The 19,719-nt window shown below is 37.9% G+C and overlaps 2 protein-coding genes across 7 annotated transcripts in view; both read left to right on the top strand.

The window, feature by feature from the left end:
- Window positions 1–9,155: 9,155 nt before the first annotated feature.
- On the top strand, window positions 9,156–12,799 carry LOC109039182 (uncharacterized). 6 transcript variants are annotated; one of them, XM_072300740.1, is made up of 6 exons: window positions 9,241–9,274; window positions 9,869–10,443; window positions 10,854–10,977; window positions 11,626–11,763; window positions 11,943–12,030; window positions 12,594–12,799. In XM_072300740.1, exons 1-6 carry the CDS (start codon window positions 9,256–9,258, stop codon window positions 12,751–12,753), a joined length of 1,104 nt encoding a protein of 367 aa, XP_072156841.1. In that variant the 5' UTR covers window positions 9,241–9,255; the 3' UTR covers window positions 12,754–12,799. The 6 variants fall into 6 exon arrangements, with proteins under 6 accessions (XP_018910113.2, XP_072156841.1, XP_018910110.2 ...); XM_019054565.2 differs by lacking the exon at window positions 9,241–9,274 and adding an exon at window positions 9,285–9,615 and having other exon boundaries at window positions 9,919–10,443; XM_072300743.1 differs by lacking the exon at window positions 9,241–9,274 and adding an exon at window positions 9,285–9,615.
- A 1,478-nt stretch (window positions 12,800–14,277) lies between these two features.
- LOC109039185 (inactive ubiquitin carboxyl-terminal hydrolase MINDY-4B) overlaps window positions 14,278–19,719 on the top strand; it is a 43,227-nt gene continuing 37,785 nt past the window's right edge. Inside the window, exons 1-2 of the mRNA XM_019054570.2 lie at window positions 14,278–15,103; window positions 16,953–17,180. Of these exons, the coding sequence (XP_018910115.2) occupies window positions 16,955–17,180 (226 nt within the window). The 5' untranslated portion in view covers window positions 14,278–15,103; window positions 16,953–16,954. The remainder of the gene's footprint in view (window positions 15,104–16,952; window positions 17,181–19,719) is intronic.

Raw genomic sequence — 19,719 nt, 5'->3', positions numbered from 1 at the left:
GAAGGATTTTAAGTAATCGTTACTTGAGGTTTATTAAATCAGTTTTACCAAATGATTACCTAACGATTTACTGTACATTAAGTAACACTTATATAATTCTGAGGTGTCCATTTCTGGACCAAAATTTAAGCTAATATTTATATCGCCACTTTCCGGCCAAAGTATCGCAAGCTCCATGCGAGGTTTAAAAATTTCTGCTGCCATTTAATTTTTTTATAGAGAAATCGTTGAATCTGTTTGAACATTTCACTGATTTTTATCAGCAGCACTAAGAAAATTTAGTGAAATTTTTGGACAGCTTTGTCGAACAATTTCTCTGTAAAAAAATCAAATGGCGGCGGAAATTTGTGAACATCACATGGATCTTGTGATACTTTGGCCGAAAGGTGACGATTTATTCATGCATTGATTATCAATTGAAGCTTACATCACTTCAGAGCCGAAAAGTTCCATTTGCTCCTTCCTTATCTTCTTTTTCTTAATATTACTGCAGCTTTAGTGTCGGAACGAGGCCTGTTAGCTGCAATACTTTATGGTGAAATTTAACAGGGTGATATACACCACCCGTTTCAGGCTTATTTCTCAGAATAAATTCGTACCTACATCCTTCAGACTCATGGAGCCAACAAACCGAAGGGAAAAAAATGCAGAATTGATTCAATTACAAGGGCATTAGGTAATTTTATTTAATTTATTGACAGTTTCCTGTGGCAAAATAGCATGCAAAAGGAAAATATAATAGATATGACTCACCAAATTCAACTGATCCTTCATCAAAAATAAAACCTGAAGAAAAACACCAATGATGCTATTCATGATACTTTGAACACAGCACTTTCACTTTCATTTATTTTCTCCTTTAGAATAGAGCAATGCATATTAAAGGTAACTAATCGAACTTCACACCACTTCAAATTTCTTAAAAAATTTCCGGTCAGACATAAAATTTTTAGGAAAACAATAGCTGCTAAGTACTTCCCGCCCGGCAAGCCGGCAATGTTGACGTTTTGGCAATGTTTCATGGAAATGTTTCACGCAACATTTCACAGTAATATTTTTCAGCAATGTGTTGATAATGTATTTGCAACGTTGTCTTATAACATTTTCTGACAATGTTTTAAAAATAATTACAAGAAACATTACAAAAACCTTGCAACGCAACATACTTGAGTAATATTTCATGATAATGTTACGATAATATTTAACGCAATATTATTAAAACGTGAATAAGTAATGTTATTATCATATTCATAAAAAACACTGCAGAAATATAATACAATAATTTTTCAAAAACATATTTTAATTTAAAATTGTAACAATGTTTATTAAATATGTTTCCAAATAATATTATAAATTAACATTTCAGTAATGTGTAAGAACTTTATTACGTAAACGTTTCCAAGTGTCACAGCACGCGTCCATAAAAAGTTACTCGCTGTCGAACGTAGATTTTCTTATTCTAGCCGTGGACATTGGAAGAAGGACCGATTGTATATAATGTTGCCGCAAAGGCCCTTGAAGGGGCACTGTTTATGCACCGATACGGGCAGTCCGAGTCAATCTTCCTGTAATGCAGCGACCTTTGGCAGCGACGTATCAACTCTTTCGATCTTATCCTATTCTCGACGAAGATTTTTTTTCCTCAGTGAAACATATTTTTGAGTCAAAGAAATTGAGTGTAACTGAAATGAAGTATTTTATTTAAATTTAGAAAAAAATTGGTCTCATTGATGTTTCTTTAGATGAAAAAAAAAATATTAATTTTAATTAAAGAAAATTTCTTTGTCAAGAAAAAATTAGCCTGTGTGGGTGCCTTTCTTTAGATTTTCGCGTTTTCGGATGATCTGCTCGTGCTTGAAGAAAGTTTTATCTTTAAAATATGGTTTAATTTATTTGAAAACGCGAGCCGCGCCGTAACCATACGATCATACGATTCGGCTTCTTCCGGAACTTTTCGGGTAAGTAGGACAGCGTGCTTCGTAGTTTCCCTCCAAAACTCACGACCTAACCTACAATTCCGCCGTCCGTTATGCCTGGTTGCGCTAGCCGTTACCTCGTCGTTGTTTCAGCCAGAGACGATGTTGGTCTATTTTTCCAGTCTCTCTTCTAATGCAGCCTCCAAAATAAATGTAAGTACTTAAATTTTGTTAGTATATCATTCAGATCGACAGACCCTACCCAAAATTAATGATCTAAATCAACTGAGATCTTCCTCCCTCCAGCAACGAAATTTCTGTTCTCACTTCCTCACATGAAATGACATACCTGTCACAGTGTCATTATTATGAGAAGAAAAGTCGTTCTGGAAAACATGGAGAGGGCAGGTATCGTTTAGGACTCACTGGAAACCATGAAATACTTTTGTCTCACAAGTTGGAAGTCTCTATTACTCTCATGAGACAACACTGCAGTGATAGCGAAGAGAGTGATAAGTGCAGGCTGGGATGAACCTCAAGACAAATAAAATCATGTGCTAATCATGGCTCATGCAGAAATGCGCTTATGGCTCTCTTCGCCATCACGGCAGAAAGGTGCGCAAATTTAGACCTTCGTCCCGATTTGACCAATGTCCCACTCAATAAGTTGGGCCAAGCTCATCTCGCCATTAAAACATCTCATCGCTTCTTTATTATTAGGTCATACCTCCATTTTCACACAAACCCTGCAAGTACGCACCAAGTTATATGAACATAGGTAAAATTCCTCCCTTTTATCCCGGTTATTATGAAGAAATCCCGTTTTATCCCAGTCAATACTGCTTTAGAACAAACGATGTATCGAATATCGATACACAATGATCGATATCCTTCCTGTTATCCCGGTTTATTAATATAGGTACATCCCGTTCATCCATGACTATCCTGTATAGGAGGTAAAATTACTCCCTTTTATCCCGGTTATTATGAAGAAATCCCGTTTTATCCCAGTCAATACTGCTTTAGAACAAACGATGTATCGAAGATCGATACACAAAGATCGATATCCTTCCTGTTATCCCGGTTTATTAATATAGGTACATCCCGTTCATCCATGACTATCCTGTATAGGTAAAATTCCTCCCTTTTATCCCGGTTATTATGAAGAAATCCCGTTTTATCCCAGTCAATACTGCTTTAGAACAAACGATGTATCGAAGATCGATACACAAAGATCGATATCCTTCCTGTTATCCCGGTTTATTAATATAGGTACATCCCGTTCATCCATGACTCTCACGTATAGGATGTAAAATTCCTCCCTTTTATCCCGGTTATTATGAAGAAATCCCGTTTTATCCCAGTCAATACTGCTTTAGAACAAACGATGTATCGAATATCGATACACAATGATCGATATCCTTCCTGTTATCCCGGTTTATTAATATAGGTACATCCCGTTTTTCTAGGACTATCCTGTATAGGTAATAATCCTCCCTTTTATCCTGGTTATTAGAAGAAATACATCCCATTTTTATACCTGTCTACCTATCAATAATTCCTTTACGGAAGAATACATTTAAATTTCCCGGGGATTTTCAATGACGTTTTCTGATTGGTTAATGAAAGACCAATGAGAATGCGAAATGACACGGACGTACACACAAAAAAGGCCTTATTTTTTTTTACTATAGTAAGATAAAAAAACTAGAGGGCTCCGCCCCCTGGCCGCTCCGCGGCCCAACCCCCTCGTGGATTCTGTCAATTCATGATGAAAATATCACACAATTTTTTTTAATTCCCATTATTCTTGTAATTTTTATTAATACTGCTGAAGTTCTGTTAGATACTTATTCATTCAAAACATCATCATCAATTTAGCTACAAACTTACTTCAATTAAGTTTGGAATTTTAAGATAAGGTGAATAATCTGTTTGAAACGGTTTATATGGGATAAAACATGATGGATGGAAAGTAAACATGATGGCCTTTTTTGTGTGTACGTCCGTGTCATTCCGCATTCTCATTGGTCTTTCATTAACCAATCAGAAAACGTCATTGAAAATCCCCGGGAAATTTAAGTGTATTCTTCCGTAAATCATTCGATATTAATGATAGGTAGACACGGATAAAAATGGGATGTATTTCTTCTAATTAACCAGGATAAAATGGAGGGATATTACCTATACAGGATAGTCCTGGAAAAACGGGATGTACCTCTATTAATAAACTGGGATGAAGGGAAGGATATCGATCTTCGTGTATCGCTCTTCGATATATCGTTTGATTTAAAGGAGTATTGATTGGGATAAAAGGTGATTTCTTCTCATTAACCAGTATAAAAGGTAGTAATATTACCTATACAGGATAGTCTTGGAAATAATGGGATGTACCTTTATTAATAAACCGGGATGAAGGGAAGGATATCGATCTTCGTGTATCGCTCTTCGATATATCGTTTGTTCTAAAGCAGTATTGACTGGGATAAACGGGATTTCTTCATAATAACCGGGATAAAAGGGAGGAATTTTACCTATACAGGATAGTCATGGATAAAACGGGATGTAACTATGTCGAGAAACCGGGATAACAGGAAGGATATCGATCTTCGATACATCGTTTGTTCTAAAGCAGTTTTGACTGGGATAAAACGGGATTTCTTCATAATAACCGGGATAAAAGGGAGGAATTTTACCTATACAGGATAGTCATGGATAAAACGGGATGTAACAATGTTAAGAAACCGGGTTAACAGGTCGGGCTTCTCCGATTTTATCCCGGTCGTGATTTAGGGATTTTATCGTCAAAAAATGGGAAAATTGGGGAGAGGAACGGGCAGCCTCGCCGTATTGTGATTATCGATACATGCGATTATCAGTTTGATGTGTTTTTTGTGTTTGTTGTGTGTTTAGTGTCACAAAAAACACATCAAATGCATCATGAAACACAGCAAACACATCCAACACATCATGAAACACAATCAAACACATCAAACACATCAAACACATCATGAAACACAGCAAGCACATCATGAAACACATAAAACACATCAAACACGTCAAACACATCATGAAACACAATCAAACACATCAAACACAGCAAACACATCATGAAAAACAGCAAACACATCAAACACATCATGAAACACAATCAAACACAACAAACACACCATGAAACACAATCAAACAAATCAAACACATCAAACTGACAATCGCATGTATCGATAATCGCAATGACAATTTTACCTAAACAGGATAGTCATGGATAATCCCGTTGTATCCCAGTCAATACTGCTTTAGAAGAAACGATGTATCGAAGATCGATACACAAAGATCGATATCCTTCCTGTTATCCCGGTTTCTTTATGTAGGTACATCCCGTTTGTTCCAAGACTATCCTGTAGAGGTAATATTCCTACCTTTTATACTGGTTAATGAGAAGAAATCACCTTTTACACCAGTCAATACTCCTTTAAATGAAACGATATATCGAATATCGATAAAACACATCAAACACATCAAACTGATAATGCTGCGGTTGCTTAGCAACCGCGGACCCGTTCCTCTCCTCAATTTTCCCATTTTTTGACGATAAAATCCCTAAATCACGACCGGGATAAAATCGGAGTAGCCCGACCTGTTATCCCGGTTTCTTAACATTGTTACATCCCGTTTTATCCATGACTATCCTGTATAGGTAAAATTCCTCCCTTTTATCCCGGTTATTATGAAGAAATCCCGTTTTATCCCAGTCAAAACTGCTTTAGAACAAACGATGTATCGAAGATCGATATCCTTCCTGTTATCCCGGTTTCTCGACATAGTTACATCCCGTTTTATTCATGACTATCCTGTATAGGTAAAATTACTGCATATTATCCCGGTCACTATGAAGAAATCCCGTTTTATCCCAGTCAATACTGCTTTAGAACAAACGATGTATCGAAGATCGATATCCTTCCTGTTATCCCGGTTTCTTAACATAGTTACATCCCGTTTTATCCATGACTATCCTGTATAGGTAAAATTCCTCTCTTTTATCCCGGTTATTATGAAGAAATCCCGTTTTATCCCAGTCAATACTGCTTTAGAACAAATGATGTATCGAAGATCGATACACAAAGATCGATATCCTTCCTGTTATCCCGGTTTATTAATAAAGGTACATCCCGTTATTTCCAAGACTATCCTGTATAGGTAATATTACTACCTTTTATACTGGTTAATGAGAAGAAATCACCTTTTATCCCAGTCAATATTCCTTTTAATCAAACGATATATCGAAGAGCGATACATAAAGATCGATATCCTTCCCTTCATCCCAGTTTATTAATAGAGGTACATCCCGTTTTTCCAGGACTATCCTGTATAGGTAATATTCCTCCATTTTATCCTGGTTAATTAGAAGAAATACATCCTATTTTTATCCGTGTCTACCTATCATTAATATCGAATGATTTACGGAAGAATACCTTCAAATTTCCCGGGGATTTTCAATGACGTTTTCTGATTGGTTAATGAAAGACCAATGAGAATGCGAAATGACACGGACGTACACACAAAAAAGGCCTTATTTTTTTTTACTATAGTAAAAGAAAAGATAAGATAAGATAAGAAAAGAAGAGGTAGTAAGATTTTAAAAACGTTGTAGACGAGCTGGTTCCTTTTTGCTAAATGCGATCCAAATATTTTCCTGGAATTTTTCAATGTATTTTACTAAGAAACATCTTAACTGCATTTCAAGTTGCCTAGCTTCTTCTCGTGTTTCGTTTTTTTAACACAAGGGGGCTGATTATATTGAAACTGATTGACAGAGCGATGTACCTAGAGGACAAAAGGAAAATAGAACAATCCTATTGGTTGGAACGAGTAGCTATCATATACTAAGGGGACAATGATAATATAGTAACTAAAGGATCTCCAGTGGGTTGCCGTAAGTTAGTCTATTACTTACCTCCTTTGTCCATTGCAACCATACACTCCCACCTCCAGAATCGCTTCCATTTTTATTTACCCTCTTCGTCTATCACTTTGTCTATAAGTTTCAAAACCAGCCCGCAGAGAACTAAACAACATAACGCATTGAAAGTTTCTCTGAATATATCTCAGATATTATGAGAATATAGTCACAACATTTCAAGTGAGAATATTGCTTTTTGGTAAAAAAGTAAACACGATGGGAACTTGGGCTGCATCGCCAGATGTAGTTAGACTGATTCAGGTTTAATCAGTTCAATTTATTCTAACGCTCCTGATAATATTAGAGAAAAGAGTTCATAGCTTTTCTCACAAATGGATGTGTCAGAGAGAGAAATTTGGCAACATTCGACGGTTCATACGGCGTTTTTACCTAGCGTGGCAGCTGGTAACGGTCAAGCCTTCTCTTATTGTTACCTTGTACCCTCGGCACTGATTCCTCATTCATGAGGTTTACAAATAGTCGGTGAAACTGTGTGGGTTTGATAGTATAAGTATGAGACATGAGTGTGCGTCATAAATAGTAAGACCTGATAAAATTATTACAGTTTAATTTTTAAACATCACAATAAAATGGTGGAGAGTAGGTATTTAAAATTTCAGCGAAAGAAATACAATTTTCTTCTTCTTTTTTTCGTAAGCCACCCGCTTCGCTAAAGATGGCATCTCACATAAAAACTGATAAAAATTTAAAACTCAGGCAGGTTTTCATGTACCTATGTAGCTAGCTAGCTCGGATATACGTATTCACAATGCCACTAAAAGCCCCTTCAATTTCAGCTGATGCAATTTCTCAGACTGCAGCCATCAAACTAGGCACTATTCGACGAAAGCATTTCGCTCCTGAATTTTTTCTTTCTTCTTTTTTTTTGGTGTTCCTTGGCCTTATTGCAAAAAAAATGTGTAATGGCTTCCTTTACTTTACATTTGAAACATTTAACCGATAATTAAACCTTTAAAGAGTAAATTTAATTTCTACGTTTTGACTTTTCCAATAAGTAATTTCCCTCTATTTCCATAGTAGCTCCATAAACCAAGTTGGCAAGCGTACAACTTTCACCGGTAGAAAATCATCTCGTTGAAGATTTATGAGCCTGGAGTGTATTTTTTCCCCTGAAAAAAAGGCATTTCAGAGTTCGTGCATATCAGTCACTCGCAAACTTTACAGGACAATATACGTTATTATCCGATTGTTTATTTTTCACAGTAATCGTTTTTAAGATTCAGCAATATATTAGTCTTCGTGAAAGGGAAAAATTGATGAAAATTCAACGCTGGTTGCAGTTTTCGAGCGATCATTTCTCACGCACGTGAAACAAAATCGCTTGTCGGACGTGTCATGCCAGGAAAGAAGTGACACTTTGACACTCAACATGAGTTTCATCTCACCGGGGACACATACACATACCCCACAAAACGTACACTGTGTAATCTGACGTACGTGTGGTCAATTAGAATTCCGACAGGATTGTAGTTTTCCGATTAGCAAGATGAATTGTCAAGGGACACTTTATGCAAGAATGAAGGAGTGGAAGGATGAGGAGGGTGGAGGAATAAATAACGACATGATGTACGAGGTGAGAATAAAGATTTACCTCTCAGAGACAGAATTCTACGAATGGAACACCCGTGCATTAAAATTAGAGTGCATTCGCCAGCAAGATACAGCAACTAGACGAACTGTTAATCGGTCATTTCCGACCGCAACAGGGTATTGCACTTTTGCTGAACAATAGAATTATACGCTTCGAGGTGAGCTTAAAATCCAACCTCTAATTTTTCCCATTTTCCGTTGGCCCCTCTCATTGAAACCTTGCCAAGAGCGTCCTGATGAATTGCTGTCCGATACTGAAGATACTAATTTGCATTCTCCAGGAACTCTATTTATCCAAAAATCATAGCGAAGTTTGTCTAACAAACTCGTTTTCTTCATTAAGCCGTGGTGTCCATGAAAATATAATGATCAAAGCCTGTAAACAAAATTTAGTTTCAGTTAATATTCCGACATTTTTATCCACTCGCATAAAAATCTCTGTCATTCATTTATTGGTGGAAGACGTTGTATGAATCCGAGTGTCAGGCAATGGCGATTCTTGCAAGCTTGCAACACTGCTTTTCCTCCATTTAAATGTATGTTGAACAATCAATTCTAGAAGAGGCAGTCTGTCTCACCTAGACTCGATATATTCAATGGATTTAAATGGAGTATGAACAGTGTTGTCAACTTACTGGAATAGCCACTGGTGTCAGAATGGATGTAGACTTGAATAATCGAAGTTTTGATCCGTTTCATTTACGTACACAGAGGCATCAATAATGAGATGCCTGTGTTTTATTCTTTCATAATTATTCCACCAGGAACATGATTATTTTGACATTGCGTAAGTTTATGATTACCTTCCGTTCCTCTCCTCTCTTTTCAAACGGAATAGTGTTTGTTTCTTCGTTCCTTAAAAGAAACGTCACGGCGTGATATCTATATTTGAATGCGCTCATTTGGTCCTAAAAATTCAGCGTTTGGTTTTAAGCTATGAAATTATTTTTGTCAGTGCAATGGATACAGATACAGATCCTCGTGTTTGAAGCTTGATCCCCCTGAAATTGACCTTGACCTCCTCAAATATTTAGTCAAGGTTTGATTCATATCCTTAATGTTTTTCGGTGATATTCTACGATCCAAAAACTACACGATTCGGCCACCAAAGATGCTAAAAAAGCACAAGTAGGTAAGTTATGTGTATTATTTTTAAGTATAAAAAAAAACCACAACGAATTTCAACATTATTTCTGTTAAAAGGTAAGGTTCTTTCCTTGCTACTTTCTTATTCCATGCTATTAACAACTTTTACTCTTCTTTGATGGCTTAGTCATAAGAAAGCAATGACAGAAGCACACTTGAATTCTGCACATTTTCCCGCTTTTGTTTCAGACATAGGTGGCTAAGTTTTTTTAACAAGTAATTTTTTTTTTGTAAGGATTCATTATCATGGCTTCCGTCCCCGTATTGCTATCCATGGTTTTGCAGACGTATTCGGTGTCCGTGGTATCTATGGCACATTCGTTGCATTTGCTCGGTTTTCCCCCGAGGAAAGTGAGAAGCAGGAAAAACAAGGAAAACATGGAAAGAACGGATAGCCCGGAAAGTATGGAGATGGAAAGCACGAAAGGCACAGAAAGCACAAAGAAAACAAGACGCACGAAAAGCACAAAAACTAAAAGCACGAAAAGCAAAAAACCCAAAAGCACGAGAAGCACAAAAACCAAAAGCACAAAAGCCAAAAGCACGAAAATCACAAAAACAAAAAAAACACCAACACCAAAAATCAAGAAAAGCACAAGGAACACGAGGCGTCCGCGAATAAGTAAAAACACGGAAAGCACCAAAATTTCAAAAACCACTGAAGTTATTGGAAGCACAGAAATTTTAACAACCACAAGGCACGGAAAGACGAGGTCAAGACCTAAAAATATATCACCTTTTGATGCAATTTTTAGAGAAAATGAAATAGTGCCACAGATCGTTAATAACACACCAATATACAAATGTGAGGTAAGATATATTTTACTATGTTTTAGAATGCAAGGATTACACTTGTGAAATTCATGAGCTTTCCTGCCAGCCGGCATGTACGGCTTTAACTTACGAAACATGTCACCTAGTTGAACACGAGAGGAATCGTTCATTTCCTCATTTTAAAAAGCTCTCTTATTTATTCTAATTTTTTCCCCAATAACACAGTACTTCAAAGTACCTTAAATCAGAACTTTTTTTTTCGTAACTCGACAAGGCTACCAAGAGTTTTCAATTTTCATTCTCAAATGCAGAGAGCAGTCATGTAAATTCACTCAACTTCGACTGTCATTGAAAGTTTGTGATGTTTCACACCTATTCCTAACCTAATATTGATCTATTACTTTTTTATTTTTATTTATTGTTCCCTCTTCTTCCTTCGTGTTTAGGTTGAATATGGCAAGGAGAGAATACATTTTGGGAACAACATGACGGCAGATCAAATCGCAGAAAAACCAACGTTAGTCAAGTGGCCTACGCAGAGTGGTGCTTTTTATACTCTTCTCATGTTTGGTACGTATGAATATTCAGTTACACATCGTCGGCTACTTCTGAAAATAGTCGATGATGAAGGAACTTTGAATTTTCTTCCTGATTTTATTTCCTTCCAATTTTCGCATACTAGTGTTTGCAAGGGGAAAACTAATGCATAAAAGGTATAATACACACGGCTGTTGAGGCCTGAGAGAACCTCTGCCTGACGTTCTTGGATCGAAATTCACTCAATGAAGCATACCCAAACTGCTTTAAATTGGAATTTTCCTTCTTGCTTGACGCATTTTTTCCCTTAAAGTCTGGCTTGGTTCCTCTAAACCGAATTCGGTTCCAGGAATCAAGAACAGTGAACCAAGTTTTGAAACTACCTATGTCGGCACGACAGGGCAAAATCGTCAACTTTCAGGGGGAGTTTTTTAGAATTTGGGCGGGGTGGCTACCGCCACCTAGAATGGACCGTCCACTCCTCTCCGTGTGTCCTATCTTCACCGTGCACTGTACTGAATGTGAATGCTTTGTTATGCTGACTTAAAATTTCTTCATGAACTTACCTTCAACCGAGTTTAAAGTCACTAATTTTCCAATATTTTTAATAATATAATTTGACTTTTTCATGAAGTAGATGCTTCTTCAAATGGTCATCGGCATTTTCTCTTTTCAACGCAGGACCTGATGTCCCAACGCGGGAGAAATCTTGTGAGATGATGTGGCGACATTGGGCAGTTGGGAATATCCCAAAGAATGACATCCATAAAGGAGACACCTTAGTCGAATACGAAAATATCGAGCCTTTCTACAGGGCAGGTAAAATGACTATTTATTTATTTATTTATGTATTAATTAAAGACTTATATTCTCTACACGGGTATAGCGTAATGCTCGGAACTTAACACTCAGAATCTAACAAGATAACGAAAATAGAGATCGAGGAAACGTTTTTATATCAGCATAAACTAATCATATTGTATTTTATTTTTCTGCAGGTTTTCACAGGATATTGTTTTTTATTTACAAACAGCCAGGAAGAAGGAGATTGAACTTCACATCAAGTAAAGGGGTTATTAAGAAAGGGTAAGTTTCCTTGCTTACAAATAATGGCCTCCTGGTTACCTTCACAAAAATTTATGAATACCTACCAGATAAGACATTCAGGTTTATTTTACTTCTTCAGTGAACAGAGGCTGCTATTCTCATTACCAGCTATTTTAACCTAAAACTGAACAATGATGCGTCACGCTAAAATCTTCCTTATAGATCGAATTTTTATGTCCGAGACACAGTTTGAATGATCTCTGGTTCCGTTTTGCAAAATTCACACGATCGAATAATGTACAGACGTGTATTTAAAATATATTTTTTAAATCGATTAATATCGTGCAGATACGAACTTTCAACCCCCATCTCGTAACATATCTATGTGATAACTACACATGATTACAAGGTAAACTCTCTGTATAATAAAATACATTTTAAATTTGAAACAACACTCACCATTTTAAAGCAGCAATATTCAAAAAAAGAAAAGAAAAAAAAACTGCAGCCTATCCGTAAGATTCATGAAAACCCAGCTATTGCTGAAATATTTTATCCTAACATAATTATAAGCCAAATTACGGTATAATATATGTTTACAGAGCGAAATGGGAAGTGCGAGGAGTCTGGTATATTGAGCGTTTTCTCGCCAAATTCAATCTGACCGAACCAATAGCAGCGAACTTTTTCTTTCTTTATGATTTGAATCCTCATCCCGAAATTCCACAAGTTACTGTAGATCCACTGTCACTAATTCGATGATGACCACTCACTTTTTGCAAAAATATAAGAATTGAAAAAAATTGAAGTATATTATGTATAAGTTTTTCCAATCACATTATACACAGTGGTCTTCAAGCAAAGAAAAAGGGGGGGGGGGGCAAAAATGTACCCAAAAACGGTTTGCACGGGGTGAGTCTATGGTACGTGTGGACTCAAAATCGCGAAAAATCCAAATCTAGGCTGATTCTAATTTCGAAGTTTTCATAGTAAAAGCAAGTTTTCCACTGATTTTGATCCGCTTTTTTATTTATTTGTCCATTGAATCGGCGTTGATCGATTCGCATTTTTATTTTTCGTTCGATTCATGTCGATCGAATACATACCCTCTCGTTACACACAGACTACCTATCATAATCTTTTTTTTTTTTTTAAACTGAGCAACTCGCCTTCTGCTGTGCCTGCAGCAATTGCTGTTACAAATATGTTGTGCGTAATGATTTCCGCTCATTACATACATGACTCTCTGAAGGCGTTTTATGTACGATAGTAGAGCGCCCTGTTGGAGAACAACAGAAGTGAGATTGAATGAATTGCTCAATCCCTACTTCGTTTGTTCTCCGGCAGATTTTGCTACTTGCGCACATAAAACGCCTTCAGAAAGTCGAGTATGTAATGAGTTAAAATCAGCACGCACAACATATTCGTAACAGCAATTGCTGCAGGCGCAATTGAAGGAGAATTCTTCTCGCACATTAAACGCTTTCAGAGAGTTGAGTATGCAAAGAGCTACAATATATTTGTAACAGCAATTGCTGCAGGCGCAGCAGAGAGCGAGTTGCTCAGTTTAAAAAAAAGAGTATGATAGGTAGTCTGCGTGTAACGAGAGGGTATGTATTCGATCGACATGAATCGAACGAAAAATAAAAACGCGAACCGATCAACACCGATTCAATGGACAAATAAATAAAAAAAGCAGATCAAAATCGGTAGAAACCTTGCATTTACTATGAAAATTTCGAATTGGGATATTTCGAAATTAGGATCAGCCAAGATTTGGATTTTTCGCGATTTTGAGTCCACAAGTACCTTAGACTCACCCCCCTGCAAACCGTTTTTGGGTACATTTTTGTCGCATTTTTTTTTTTTTTTTTTTTTTTTTTGCTTCAAGCTCACTGTGCACATGCCTTTAATGCCTCCTTCAATACCTACGTAATAAGGAGCTTTACAGCTAATCATTCTTAGTTCATTCCTTCTTTCTAGATGTACAACAATAAAAAATTGAACAGCGGGCAACAAGGCTATTTTTTACATAAATAACACCAAAACGTTTCGACTGAAGACTCAGCCTTCCTCAGTTGGATAGAAATAGCAAAAAATTGTAAAAATCTAAAAACGTAGCACTTGGCTGTACCTTCCAAAGCGAGAAAAATGTTGTTACCCTAACAACAGCCAAGTACCACGTTTTTAGATGTTTCACTGTCTTTATCTAACCTAAGAAGGCTGAGTTTTCAGCCGAAACGCTTTGGTGTTTTATGTAAAAACTAGCCTTGCTACCCGCTGGATAATTTGTTATTATTGTACATCTCCAATGTATTTCACCAATAGCCAGCGCGAGCATCGATTTTCCTTACACTTGGGAAAGAAGAGGGTCGACTGCATGTCGAAAAGGTGTCATGCCGCAAGAATGAGTAACGCAACAAATCGTAACTTTCATGGGCACGAGACAAGTTCTCGGAATTAGACAAAACACGCAGCTTCGGAACAATGGCAGTTAACGGCGGTTACTATAGAAACTCGGACATTAGTCGGAGGGTTGTAGAGCCGAAAGCTCGGGGGGATAGCGTGCAGCTCAGAGGCGACGCACAATCCAAAGTCAAGCTTCAGTCCTGCGGATCACTTTACGGGCACACTTGCGAGTGTCCATGAACAGTAAACTCCCTGCGGGAAACAGACACCGACATAAATCGATGTCTCGCTGTAAACAGGTCCTGCTTTCAGGCATGGAATGCGAGCGGCGAGGATTCCAAAGCTCTCGTGAATCCAGGATCAAACGAAATTGCACTCATCTCGTACCTGTCAATCTTGTTAATTTCAGCGATCATGTTCATAGAGGCAGACAGCCAAGTTCATTTCATTTTCATTGATTAAATCGGCCGCGATACCTCTGAAACCAATCGCAAATTAAGTAGTGATACCATTGTATGGAGAAGCTTTCCCGCGGCGTGTTTTACCGCCTTGCCTTTGCGTTGCGCGTGTCAAAGTTTGGAGACGGTGCAAATTTGATTCCCTATATCAGCTCAAAAACAAGTCCGCAGTTTTTTGGATGAATTTTTTGTGAAGTTTTTCCCCCTGAATTTGATTACGGTCGTGACATCTAAATGAGCATGAGGTATCGATATACTTTATTAAATCTTTTTGTGTGCAATCAAAGTTTTAAGTTTCGTACTGGTACGCAGTAGAGCTGAAAATTTAATGTTGACTCTAATTATAATTTTTGGAACTTCTCGGCTTTGTTTTCCCCGCGAAATGGTGTGGATACAGCACCATTTTTCCACCTTGTCAAAATTTTAAGTTTTTCGCTATTTAAAAAAAAAATAAAATCCTGAAAAAAATAATCCAATTCGACGATATGAGTCCGCAATAACGTATCTTGGTTTGTGACGTTGCAGATTTCCTATCATACTTTATTTTTTGATGGAAAACTAATAGACGGAAATTCTTGAAAACTGTCGTGTTTTTTCTTCTTTGTGTGAAGAAAATTTTGCAAAAACTTCAAGGAATAATGTCGATCGGTGTTCTTCTAAAAAAGTTATTAAGAGCGGAGATTTCCAAACACCGCAAAAGAGACACCTGATTGCAGACTCACACCGTCTAATTGTAATTAGGGCTGGCAACAGCCAAAATAAAATGTTCCTCGTGTATTAATGACAATTTTTGATAAATTAAGGCAGATACACGACTTGATTTATTTCAATCGTTAAAATGGCAAAAAAAACATGAAACTGCTTCTTTTATCGTAATTATTCCTTTTCATTTTAAAAATAAGTTAAAATTTGAAGAAGTTATAAGTCAACATTTGCTAAAAATGTGTGCAAAATTATCATTAATGTCTTGAAAAATATGTAAGCTATCAAAATCGAAGTCAGAATCCTTAGCATGAATAGAACGGATACGCACCAGTACAAATAATTGAAATTCGCTCTCTTCTGCGTATTGTAATCATTCAGCACCCCCCCCATCACCCCCAAATTCACTCGTATCATTTCGTGGAGAAAAGTAGGAAATGAAAAGAGAGAAAACAAAAATTTAGGAAGAACAAAGTAGGATACAAGTGACTTACAACAAGTGGTTTCATTGCGCCTTGAAAACAGCAGTGGTTTCAGAAGTTATATACTTCCCAAATCTGAGGAAACCGCCTTCAATTTAAGAGAATGCCACTCTCGCGACACTACAGTAGTATAGGTAGCGTGTGTTCGAAGGCGTTTTGATCGAGCCAGGATTTGAGTGCCGTTCGTGGTCTTTTCTCTCCCCCCTCCCTCCACATTTGATAGCGACAACTCCCGACACGTTCCATTCCTTCACTCCGCCATGCTTTGGAAGAACGCCATACGAGCTTCCAGATGTTGCCAGATTTTCTTTGATAAAATACACATTTTTTGGGAATCATGAAAGTAGTTTTCTTGCAATTTCTCAGAGGGCTCCACTCGCATTTTGATCTGAGGTATAAGGAAAACTCAAAGACAAATATTCAGAGCTTTCCTCAAATTTAATTTTTTATCGGAGGAAACTTGGCAACATCTGAATGTTCATGAGACGTTTTTCCATTCTTGATAAATGACCCAGGCCCAGGTCTTACTGTCTTTAATTGGATTACATTTTGCAATAAGGAACCAATATCTCTGGCTCCTCCATAAAAGCACCTTTCTGCATATGGAAACCAATGGCATATATTATGTTGTTTCTAAAATGAGTCAGAAATAGTGGCTCCTTATTGCAAAATGTGGTCCGATTATTCGTATTTCTTCCCTGAACTTTTTTTTTCTATAGACGTGTCATTACTGAAATATGAAAGACAGTACTGAAAAAATTACTGTAGTACTGAAGAAGTTACTGTAACATTACATAACATTAATTATGAAGCAGATCTTCTTAATGAAGGTTGTTGAGCTGACCACCAAACTATGGACGTCATTAAGTAGAGGAGATCTGAAGAGCTATTCTTTTGAATGTTTCTTCAGGTATGAATTCTTTCGCAAGACAACGCAGTTGCAGTTCAGGATCATCAGTTGAGTTAGAGCAGTTGGAAGAACTTTGGTCACAAGAAGAAAAAGATATGGATCCAGCGGAGGAAAATGAGCCCCGCGCGGAAAGTATACCACTCGCGAAGAAATTCGAAATTTTGGCCAAAGCCAGGCATATCTTTGTTGGAAAGTTAGCAAGAAATCCTCATCCTGTCACAGGTGGAGGTAATTCATCAATAGAATCTTAATTTATTATAGCGTTACACTTTACTTCTGTCTGTTTGACAACGAAGATGTTGCATGTGTGAGGAATTTGCGATTTGACCGTTGATTCTTATGTAAGAGTTCGCGAGAAACACGATGGTGCCACTGGTTTTCTCTGAAATCAACTCCCAAGCTCAAAAAAAGCTCTCAACTTGAGGCCAAAATGAAGGGGATATCCCACGCTATACTGAGAGTCCACTTTTACATCAAGACAAACTCTCCATGCAAAGATAGAGAGCAAATACATTAGCAGTGATACCGTGTTTTCAGTTTTGGAGTCCCCAAATAAAGTGTCAGCCCTGTCAATGTATTTGCTCCCTATATTTGCATGGAGAATTTGTCTTGATGTAGAGGTCGACTCTCAGGATAGCGTGGGATATCCCCTCCATTTTGGCCTCAACTTGAGAGCTTTTTTTGAGCTTGGGAGTTGATTTCAGAGAAAACCAGTGGCACCATCGTGTCTCTCGCAAACTTTTACGTAAGAATCAACAATCAAATCGCAAATTCCTCACACATGCAACAACTTCATTACAGGAATGGTAAGTACATCGATGGTGAAAGTGCAGAAATGCGTAACTCGTTCTGGCCCCTTCATTTGATCCGGCGCGCCTTACGCACAACGCGCGCTCCTTAGCGTTTCCAGCCAACAGCATGCATCAGCTGAACAGCTGTTCTGGGTTTTTTTTCAGGAATTCGAAGGTTTTGAAAAGTTGCTAGATGCTTATCACTCGAAGGCCCTTCAGAATCATTTCTTCATAGGTATCTATTACTCGCGGCGCGAAGCGCCTGGGCCAATACAATCATGAACTGACGGTTAATCACGACGGTCAGTTGTATTAGAGCCAATCGACTCATACACTGCTTCATCTATCGCACTGGATCAACTAAAGCTTCTAAACGAGTTTTAAGATGAATGAGCTCTACTTTTGATCTTAATGATCAAGAACAGGTCCAAGACGCTAATTACAGAAATACGTACGAGTATATTAAATGTCATTTTTCAATCATACAATGCTTGATCCAGCGGGCGCCATCCAATTCCCTCCCCCGATTCCCTCCCGAAACCGATTCCCTCCCCCGATTCCCTCCCAAGACCGATTCCCTCATGCGGCCGGAACCGATTTCCGATTCCCTCCCGGCTTTGAAGTAAATTGAAAATATGTGGCAACGTCGCAACAATTGATCAAGTAGTAAGACGAAATAATCAAGATCCAAAATAAACTCACCATTCCCAGATACACCTGATACAGCGTCATTTCTCGTAAGAGTAGAAGAGTAGGTGGTAGAAGTTTGAAGTACCTTAAACGGGTGTACAGAGTCCGTCGCGTCAAAAAAAATAAGACCAAAAAAATAAAATTATCACAAGAAAACATTTGGCGAATTTCTATGAAGTACCTTAAACGGGTGTACAGAGTCCGTCGCGTCAAAAAAAATAAGACCAAAAAAATAAAATTATCACAAGAAAACATTTGGCGAATTTCTATGAAGTACCTTAAACGGGTGTACAGAGAGCGTTATCTGAATTTCTACTCCTCTTCTACGCGACCTAGTGCGGTATCAGGTGTATCTGGGAATGGTGAGTTTATTTTGGATCTTGATTATTGCGTCTTACTACTTGATCAATTGTTGCGACGTTGCCACATATTTTCAATTTACTTCAAAGCCGGGAGGGAATCGGAAATCGGTTCCGGCCGCATGAGGGAGTCGGTCTTGGGAGGGAATCGGGGGAGGGAATCGGTTTCGGGAGGGAATCGGGGGAGGGAATTGGATGGCGCCCGATCCAGCGTATGAGATCAAACTAAAGCTTCTGATAAGGAATTGTAAGCGTGAAACTCTTTTTTGTCATGGGAACGGAGTTCCCCATGATATTACAATCGTTCCGTTGCTATCGCTATGGGATTCCCTATACCTCTGCGACCTTGAGCGTTTCGCCCAGTCTTCGATTTTTGGTTGATTTTCCGATGTATCAAAAACCGTTGTATTTTTTAGCCAATCATGTCTCTACGTCAAGTTGTGTTGAGATCTAAAATTCGCTTTCAGCGAGTTTTTTTCCACCTTGAGATGTCGTGTCTGACTGGTAAATCTGCGCAGAACCACGAAGTTCCGATTTTGGGCAAATTCTTTTTTTTGGGAGGTTCTGATTGGTTATTTTTCGCCATCAGTTTTCTGTTCGTTGGTGCAAAAGATCGCCTACCTCGGTGCTCTTGAGAAGCCGCCATTATCCCACCTCAAATTTGAAAAATGGAAGTAAAGAAATAATAACCATCGTACAAGGTGGAAAATTGTTCTGGAGGACTCGTTACGGACAAAGAAGTCAAAATCAGAGGTCGAATGATTGATTTAATTCATGGATAAACAAATATCGCCTCAGCTTACTGCCGCGATGACAAATGCATGTTGAGATGAACCCTGGGAGACATGAAAACAGTGCGAACCATGGCTCCTACAGCAATGCGCTTACCTCATTTCTCTCAGCAACAAAGCGTCGAGGTCTCTTGTG

Source organism: Bemisia tabaci, chromosome 5 (genome assembly GCF_918797505.1).
Source record: "Bemisia tabaci chromosome 5, PGI_BMITA_v3".
In the NCBI taxonomy this organism is placed as follows: domain Eukaryota; kingdom Metazoa; phylum Arthropoda; class Insecta; order Hemiptera; family Aleyrodidae; genus Bemisia; species Bemisia tabaci.
This window is presented reverse-complemented; position numbering and strand designations above follow the sequence as displayed.

Excerpts from the sequence above, each read along its gene's own strand:
- LOC109039182 (XM_072300740.1), top strand. Across the intron at positions 10,444-10,853 it reads CACCAATATACAAATGTGAG|GTTGAATATGGCAAGGAGAG; the intron begins GTAAGATATATT and ends CTTCGTGTTTAG. Across the intron at positions 12,031-12,593 it reads AAAGGGGTTATTAAGAAAGG|AGCGAAATGGGAAGTGCGAG; the intron begins GTAAGTTTCCTT and ends ATATGTTTACAG.